This window comes from Phyllopteryx taeniolatus, chromosome 2 (assembly GCF_024500385.1).
Source record: "Phyllopteryx taeniolatus isolate TA_2022b chromosome 2, UOR_Ptae_1.2, whole genome shotgun sequence".
Taxonomy (NCBI): Eukaryota; Metazoa; Chordata; class Actinopteri; order Syngnathiformes; family Syngnathidae; genus Phyllopteryx; species Phyllopteryx taeniolatus.
Window position 1 is genome coordinate 39,832,473 of NC_084503.1, and position 9,480 is coordinate 39,841,952.

General features: G+C 40.0%; 1 protein-coding gene across 1 annotated transcript; it reads right to left on the reverse strand.

The window, feature by feature from the left end:
* Window positions 1-185: 185 nt before the first annotated feature.
* crybgx (crystallin beta gamma X) lies at window positions 186-6,167 on the reverse strand. The gene is made up of 6 exons (XM_061766220.1): window positions 6,064-6,167; window positions 5,650-5,698; window positions 5,341-5,462; window positions 3,874-4,009; window positions 3,559-3,698; window positions 186-396 (listed from the first exon to the last, which is right to left on the reverse strand). The coding sequence occupies exons 1-6, from the start codon at window positions 6,105-6,107 to the stop codon at window positions 264-266; spliced, it is 624 nt and encodes a 207-aa protein (XP_061622204.1). The 5' UTR covers window positions 6,108-6,167; the 3' UTR covers window positions 186-263.
* Between the last annotated feature and the right edge of the window lie 3,313 nt (window positions 6,168-9,480).

The window sequence follows — 9,480 nt, forward strand, 5'->3', positions numbered from 1 at the left end:
TCCTTAATCCCTTGTTTGGTATCCACATTGTGACATATTTGTATATCATTTGCTGGAAGTCTTTAATGTTCAACTTCTCAGATTTAAAATTCCCTCGATGTGTTTGGTTCCATCAGCTACTGTTTGGAACTGATGGTTTCACTGAAAAAAATTCTGCAGTTCTTTGAATAAAGTGATTTGAGAAAAAAAATTGAATCAGTTTATTGGAGTACAATGAACATGTTTATGTAAAAATGAGTGGGACAGTCTGTGGATGAGCTGAGTTAATTGAAGCGGACTCTTCTCATAGAGCCCACAGCGTTGCTCTGGCTGCCCCAATCTGAGAAGTTGTTGAATTCTCGTTTCTCCAGGATGTAATGAGGCCCTCTGTAGTTTGGTTCCTGATATACAACCCACCTACAGGCACACCGGTTAAGCAGAGTGTAAACTTGCAAATTAAAAATGTATTTAAACCTTTGCCAATGCAAATTTGTCATTGTCTTGTATCGTACATGCAGTTATAGCCAAGGATCACTTGAGGTTACGAAACACCATCCATTTGCCATACCGCTTATCCTCACTAGGGTCACAGGCGGGCTGGAGGTTATCCCAGCTATCTTCGGGCGAGAGGCGGGTACACCCTGAACTGGTCACCAGCCAATCACAGGGAACAGATAAACAAACAACCATTCGCACTCACATTCACACCTATGGGCAATTTAGAGTCTTCAATTAACCTAGCACGCATGATTTTTGGGATGTGGGAGGAAACCGGAGTACCCGGAGAAAACCCACGTAGGCACGGGGAAAACATGCAAACTCCACACAGGCGGGGCCGGGATTTGAACCCTGATCCTCAGAACTGTGAGGCAGACATGTTAACCAGCCTTGAATCAATCATGAAACACTATGATTTCCAAATTTGTCATTGTTAATGTGTTGTTTCATACAGTTGGACAAAGGCATGCTACAGTATTTAAACTGAACTACTGTTGCAAAAAAAAAAAAAAAGTGAACCCTTTGGAATTACTGTAATTTCTCGTGTATAATGCGCACCCATGTATAATATGCACCCCCAAAGTTGACCTAAAGATTTTGGAAAACCCTTCCATGTATAAAGCCTTTTTACAATGTATGATTTTGCTTCGACCCATATGATCAAAACATGATCTGTATTTTGTTAGTTTTTTTAAAGAATTATTCTGAAGTTAAACACTTAATTTGAACACATAATACTTTTTTTTTTTTTATTTACTTGCTCTTATTTTGAAATTCACAGCCCTACTTTTATTTAGAAAATTAGAAAACACAGTTGTGCTCATATATTTGATTACCCAGGCAGAATTTGTAAGACGGGTACAATTATTTAAAGAAAACATGAAGGACCAGGCAAAACACATTTAATTTTATTTTATTGGGATTGAAATTAAACGGTCAAGGATTTCAGAAAAGCATTATTATTAAACAAAACATAAAGAAATTAATGATAGTTGTTCAGTCATCAGTCATTTTTAAAACAACATTTTACAAATTCTGCCAGGGTATGTAAATTTATGAGTACAACTACATATATGCAGTCATACGTACCCCCTGTCATATTGGAATAAAAGTGTAGGCTGCACATTTTTTAAACCACTAGGTGGCGGTGGTATTTTGGAATGAAAATCCATCCATTCAGTTTCAACACCGTTTATCCTGGTTAGGGTCGCGGGGCACTGGAGCCTATCCCAGCTGACTTTGGGCGAAAGGCAGACTACACCCTGAACTGGTCGCCAGTCAGTCGCAGGGAACATATAGACACAGACAACCATTCACATTCACATCGTCACTGAGTGGGAACTGAACCCATGCTGCCCACACCAAAGTCATGGGAGTGTATACAATTGAATTACATTATAAATTATATACAATTATAAAATGTGAAAGTTTTTTCCATTTGCCCCTGTACCTATGTATAATGGGGACTATTGATTTTTGACATTTAAAACATTTTTTTTTGGGGGGTGGGGATTATTATGAGAAATTATGGTACCTGGATTTCTGCATTAATTGGTTGTAAAATGTGACCTGATTTAAGTCACAATAGACAGTTTTATGAAAAGTAATCCCAATAATTCTGTTTTTACTGAGCATGTAAACATCACAGTTCAGGGGGGCAAAAAGTATGTGAACCTTTGGAGCCTCCTTTTTCAGCAGTAACCATCAAAATGTCTCCTGTATTTGCAGCTCCAATCTGAATATTAATTAATTCATTCATTTTCCGTTCCGCTTATCCTTCACAAGGGTCGCGGGCGTGCTGGAGCCAATCCCAGCAATCTTCAAGCGAGAGGCGGGGTATACCCTGAAGTGGTCGCCAGCTAATCGCAGGGCACATCGAAACAAACAACCATTCACGCACACGTTCACACCTAAGGGCAATTTAGAGTCTTCAGATCAACCTATTATGCATGTTTTTGGGATGTGGGAGGAAACTGGAATGCCCGGAGAAAACCCACACAGGCACGGGGAGAACATGCAAACTCCACACAGGCGAGGCAGGATTTGAACCCCAGTCCCCAGAACTCTGAGGAAGATATGCTAACCAGTCGGTCACCATGCCACCACAATCTGAACAATGGTAAGGAATTTCAGGAACCATTTCTCTTTACAACAATTTAAGATCGGCAATATTCTTGGGATGTCTAGTGTTAATCGCGCTCAAGGTAATGCCACAGTATCTCTATCTGGTTGAGCTCTGAGCTCTGACTGGGCCACTCCAGTTTTCTTTTCTATTTTCTTCTGTTTAAGCATTCAGATGTTAATTGACTTTGGGTTGTACTATATCATCACCCATCTTCTGTTAAGCTTCATTTGGCGAACATGGTCTTTCTTGGAGAAGTCAGTAGCCTAGGGGTTCACATAAACCTCCACCCCTGCACTGTGAATGTTTACATAGTATATCCAATAAAAACAGGAAAACAATTGTGTGGTATTGGTTTAAGACTGTCTATTCTTGTGACTTTTAACCTCAGAACATGTTATGACCAATTTGTACAGCATTTCAAGTAATTCGTAAGGGTTTAAATACTATTCCACCAACTGTATATTAAACGACTAATTATATGGACAAATACCAGAAAGGTGGAGCCCTATTTAAACAATTCCACATGTAACATGTTCATAACTGCATCTGGGAAGTACCCCCTCCCAAGGAAGTGGATTCTTTGACCAGAGGTTTACAGTTGATACAGTGCTCTCAGGTGTTTTGATGTTTTAGTGGTTTCTAATCATGTCAATGGAATTCTATATTCTGTACTTTAACATTGTTTGTACGGCTGTGGCTCAGTTGATAGGACAGGTCGCCAGTTTGAATCCCCGCTCCGATTATCCGCGCGTTGAACCATGGTGTGGTGTATGAAAGTGTGAATGTGAGGCTTTGTAAAGCGCTTTGGGCAGTGGTTTAGTGTCAATAAAGTTCTAGATAACTGTAAGTCCAGTCCATTTACCATTTTAAGGGGAGAGGTGGGACATTCCCCATCTTTGCTTGTCCAAGAGGTGTTCACACTGATAGGAAATTTTGAGAGGCTGTACTGTACTTACGCTCCTCCCAGCACACGAATGGAGGCTACTCTGTTGAGGCTGTAGCGGCTCATCAGGTTGGGAATGTCATCCTGGATCTCCATCTTCTTGCCAGAGAACCCAGCTCGCTCAAACAGCTGAGCTCTGGCAGGGTTGTTGTCCTACAAGACAAGATCAAAATGCACCTTATTTTTGTGCACAGATTTTTCCATTAGAAATAATTCTCCTTGAATGTGGTGTCAACCCAAAAAAAAAACACAAAAAAAACTGAATCTTCCTGTTGCAGTTTTGATCCAAAACCTGCCACAATGTCGTACTGTATGTGTGCACTTTCACCTGCTTGACAGCTCTGACAGAGGAGATGTGATCCGCCTGGGCACACCACTTGTCATAGCAATTATACTCGCCACGCTCAGACATGTCCCAAAGGTACTGGCGACCTCGGAAGTTGTCATGCTCGTAACCGATCCATCTAGAAAGGGTGGAGAGTCAAAAGGAAGATAATCAAAACTTGCATTTTGCAATCAAGCCTCAAAGTTGAGCTCATTTTGCTAAATTAGTGCAAGTCAAAATCATTAGCCCAGCCGAGAATATTGTTGGACACTTGCTTACTTCAAGTGACCTATCTCACTATTTTGGCAGTGACAACTTATCACATAAATTAAGAGTGTCCTCAAAACTTTCTTGTTCATGTTACTCAAAGCCAGCTGAACAAAATTTGAATGTAATTGCAAATTAGGCTACTGTCCAAACCAGCTGTGTGTCTCATATGAAGTAAACTTAAGAATAGAACAGAATATTAAGCATTGGTGACCTTAGCTGACCACGAAATACTCCAGCTCCCCCTGACCCTGATGATGTGTGCTTTAGGAAATGTAAGGGTTGATGGATGATTCAAAAAATCAATAAAAATTGGAAAATGCTGGTCACCAGTCGCTTCGGGGTACACACGACTAACTTTTATGAATCCATATGAGTGTGGGTGGTTGTGTGTGCTGTGTGATTGACAGGTGACCCCTGTACCGTTTTCAGCTGGGATGGACTCCAACACCTGTCATGGTCCTGGATAAGTGGTATAAAAAATGAATGGATGGGTGGAATATACTGCTTGCGAACACATTCAACCTTTTTTTTTTTACCTATGAAAACCTAATTTCAGTTGGGTACACATTATATTGTTATATTCAGAGAGTTACATTAAACTTTGTCACGCATACTTGGTAATGATTATTACTTTTTAGTAATGATTATTACTTTTGAACAGATTCTACTATTCACAATAAAGATAAGTTAAAAACAGGAATAAATCACCCCCAATATCGTCAGTGCTACGAAGGCCTTTAGGGGTCAAAAATGCTCCATCTCAAATCAGATTTCTATAATGATGTCTGTGATTATGCATTATGAGTTATTCTTACACACTACCATCGACAAATGGGACAAATTATTATACTGTAATTTAATTAGAAGCATTGCGTGAGGTCTGGACGAGTGATGTAAAGATGGAATATCTTTGCATGCATCTTATTTTCTTTAAAAAAAAATTCTCCGGTTTCATATTCAATTTATAATTTTTCAAAATTTAATTAGTTTATTACATACTAATTGAAAGGTACTGTATGAGTAATATTATGGCGGATGTGAACTAGTGTTGTTTTCATATTGCATTTGTTTTTACAGATTGTAATTTTGATTACTTAGAGAAGGAAGCAAAACTAGCACTGATTTCCATTGACAGGGTCAGCCATGCATTGGAGTATCACGGCATACTCTTTTCACCTGTAAATTGCAGTGTGCACTTACGCTCCACTCTCCACCTGCACAGAGTTGCATCTCTCTGGGAAGTTTTTGTCACTGAGCCTTGCACAGTCAGAACTCAGGTCCAGGTGTCTGCCTGCAAAGTTACGCTGTTCATAAAGGGTCACCTGAGGAGAAAATAAAGACAACAACTGAGCTGGATGTCACGTCATGACTTGATCAGGCACAAACGGTGGTTTTCTCTACATTTTTCAAAGAACATCTTAGTCACTGATAAAGAGCAGTAGACAGCATCTGTCAGAAAAAGCTTAGTGCGTTGACCAATAACTACAGGTATACCGTGACTTGACTCACCCTCCCACTGGACCCGTAGAAGGCACGTTGGAGCACAGACCCCAGCTTGCTGTAGATATAGACATTGTTTCATCACATAATAATACAGTTTTTTTAACTATTCATTACCAATAATGAGAATAATCGGTTATTTTCTTGTCAAGAAATATCTGAAATCCCATTCAATTTAGCATAAATAATGGTAAATTAAATAAGGGGTGGGGGGGGGGGGGGATCTGTTCCAATCTATCAAATTCTCGCCACACTTTTGCACCTAAAGTGTGCATTTCTCCTCAGCCATTTTTTGATGATTTGGGAAACCTAGTGTTGGAGTCTGAACACAGCAGGGGTGGATTGTGATGGATCCAAGGGCCCACCCACTTCCACAGACCTGAACAGAGGGCCTGCCTGCGCCGCACACCACTGGCAACATACCTGGTCGGTTGAACTAATCCTGGGACCTTAGTAAAGATGTTCATGTCCGCTCAGTGAGGCCACAAAAGAGCTCCTTAAATAGAGCATGTTCGGTTGAGCTGACAACTACCAGAAAGCTCACAGTGGTTCCCTGAACAGTCGTCATGGCTATTGATATGCTAAATGTACAACCCCACTTGTCTACTCAGTCAACATGAACACATCAGGTAATAGAATTGCAAATATACAAATGCAACAAGGTGAGAGAAGCATCTGACATTTTGACATGTTCATGTGTGCACAGAAAAGTGCCATGCTAGCTGGTTTAGCGTTGAACAATTCAGCATTTTGGAGAAGAGCCTGTTAACAATGCACCTCATGATAATGACTGTATTCATGCTTTGTGTGTAGCCTGAGTTCCAGGCCACTGTGTTCACTGAAAAGGTCATGACCTGGAGAGGGGCTGCACTCACAGTCGAGGGCCCCAGCTATGGAAACACTTAGTATGACTTTTGCTGCTTATGCGCAGAGACACACTGATAAAAACTACAACCGATTGACTGCCTTACATGCAGCTCTCACCAAACAGTACAATGCTTGGAAAGTCGTACGGTACATACTGGACAGTAAATGCTATGAAGGATTCTGCCACAGGCCATACAGATCTATAGATGGATAAAAAAAAGGGTTTTGAATGTAATAATACGGTCATGCACACCTTCATTTTTTTTCATAAGCTGTATAATATCTTCAGAAATGAATCGAAATGTCCCAAACTTATATCATCAGGATCTTTTAATTGGATTTCCAAAGTAATTCAACAAAGAATTTATTTTCTTTTTTCAACTTAGATATTGTAATTTCAAAGAAAGAAAAAAAAAACTGAAAACAGCATGTGCAGCAATATTGGCACCCCTCCTTAATATTCTTTCTGAAAACCGGTCCACAATCTGGAGTTGATTTTCAAGAGTCAAAGATGGCTGCTGGTTGGATTCCCACTGTGTTGTGTTTTGACCACTGTGTATTCAACCTATATTTAATTGAATACACTACAAAGACAAGATATTTAATGTTCAAACTGATTAACTTAAATTTTTTTTTAGCAAATAATCATTAACTTGGAATTTTATGGCTGCAACACATTCCAAAAAAGCTGGGACAGGGTCATGTTTACCACTGTGTTACATCACCTTTTCTTTTAACAACATTCAATAAACGTTTGGGAACTGAGGACACTAATTGTTGAAGCTTTGTAGGTGGAATTCTTTCCCATTCTTGCTTGATGTACAGCTTCAGCTGTTCAACAGTCTGGGGTCTCCGTTGTCATATTTTACGCTTCATAATGCGCCACACATTTTCAATGGGAGACAGGTCTGGACTGCAGTCAGGCCAGTCTAGTACCCGCACTCTTTAACACGTGCAGAATGTGGTGTGGCATTGTCTTGCTGAAATAAGCAGGGGTGTCCATGAAAAAGACGTTGCTTGGATGACAGCATTTGTTTCTTCAAAACCTGTATGTACCTTTCAGCATTAATGGTGCCTTCACCAATGTGTAAGTTACCCATGCCATTGGCACTAACACAGCCCCATACCATCACAGATGCTGGCTTTTGAACTTTGCGTCCATAACAGTGCGGATGGTTCTGGACACGACGTCCACAATTTCCAAAAACAATTTAAAATGTGGACTTGTCGGACCATAAAACACTTTTCCACTTTGCATCAGTCCATCTTAGATGAGCTCGGGCCCAGAGAAGCCAGCGGCGTTTCTGGGTGTTGTTGATAAATGGCTTTTGGTTTGCATAGTAGAGTTTCAAGTTGCACTTACGACTGTAGCGCCGAACTGTATTTACTGACATTGGTTTTCTGAAGGGTTCCTGAGCCCATGTGGTGATATCCTTTACACATTGATGTTGGTTTTTGATGCAGTGCCGCCTGAGGGATCCAAGGTCACGGGCATTCAATGTTGGTTTTCGGCCTTGCCGCTTACATGCAGGGATTTCTCCAGATTCTCTGAGTCTTTTGATGATATTATGGACCGAAGCTGATGAAATCCCTAAATTCCTTGCAATTGTACGTTGAGGAACATTGTCCTTAAACTGTTCGACTATTTTCTAACGCACTTGTTCACAAAGAGGTGAACCTCGCCCCATCTTTGCTTGTGAATAACTGAGCAATTCAGGGAAGCTCCTTTTATACCCAATCATGGCACCCACCTGTTCCCAATTAGCCTGTTCACCTGTGAGATGTTCCAAACAGGTGTTTGATGAGCATTCCTCAACTTTCTCAGTCTTTTTTGCCACCTGTTGCAGCCGTAAAATTCTAAGTTAATGATTATTTGCTAAAAACAATCAAGTTTATCAGTTTGGACATCAAATATCTTGTCTTTGTAGTGTATTCAATTAAATACAGGTTGCACATGATTTGCAAATCATTGTACTCTGTTTTTATTTATGTTTAACACAACGTCCCAACTTCATTGGAATGGGGGTTGTAGTTCATATGTGTATATGTAATACTACAGTATGATGAGGTGATGAAACATTTGTTGTTGTGATCACGTGGGCTCTGCATACCGTCGTGGCGCTGCTGGATAGAAATGCTGGAGCGTAAAGTTGAATGCACTGCTTGTGTGAGAATGGTCAAATAGGAGATTTTTCGATCCAGTTTGATCCGATCCTTGTTTTTCTGCTGACATCGGACCGATTTCCGATCTCAAAGATCGGATCAGGACATGGACACCCCTATATGAAATATAGGCCGAAACCTTACAGTTCAGTTCTAAAACTACAACTGCAATGATAAACGTTGTGAATTAATACCTCCATGGCAGTGTTAATTAAAACTGGGCATTGATGTGTTTGTAAGGACAGAAATTATACATTAGCTTTTTTTTTTTTTTTTTTTTTTTTTTTAGGTAAAGCAGGTACAGGTGTAGTATTTTAGTTGGTTTGCCATTTTATTGTATAGCTATTCAAATGACTCACCACATGTAATGTTCAGTCAATGTTGAAGCAGAACAAAAATAAAGGCTCAAGTGTTTTTAAGCACTTTACATTGTGGCTTACTGGAGCTGTTTAGCACATTCTCCATATTATGTCACAAGACTGTTGGAATTCTTTTTGGGAAAAGAAAGAACTGTAGCAGGCAGATTTATTTAACAAAAATGACTTTTACCAAGCAGAAGTATGCCTTCTGTTGATTTCTACTTTTCTTCCACAGTTAGAATCGACACAGAACGTTAAGAGACGATAAGACCTGATCAGTTTTGTAGTTAAATTAAGAAACAAGTCTTGCATTAACTTTGCTTACGTGGCAAAATCTACTTGCTCCAAAAGATCTGTTGGCCGCAGCAGATTTTCACACTTCAATGATTTTAAATGGAGATGAGTGTGTGTGTGTGTGTGTGTGTGTATGTGTGTGTGCGTGCGTGTGTGT

What these genes read in the sequence shown, in the direction of transcription:
- crybgx (XM_061766220.1), bottom strand. Translation starts at nt 6,107, where the DNA reads ATGAACATCTTTACTAAGGTCCCAGGATTAGTTCAACCGACCAG. An exon ending in TCTACGGGTCCAGTGGGAGG is followed by an intron (nt 5,463 to 5,649) that starts GTGAGTCAAGTC and finishes TTTTCTCCTCAG; the next exon opens with GTGACCCTTTATGAACAGCG. An exon ending in CTGTCAGAGCTGTCAAGCAG is followed by an intron (nt 3,699 to 3,873) that starts GTGAAAGTGCAC and finishes CTTGTCTTGTAG; the next exon opens with GACAACAACCCTGCCAGAGC.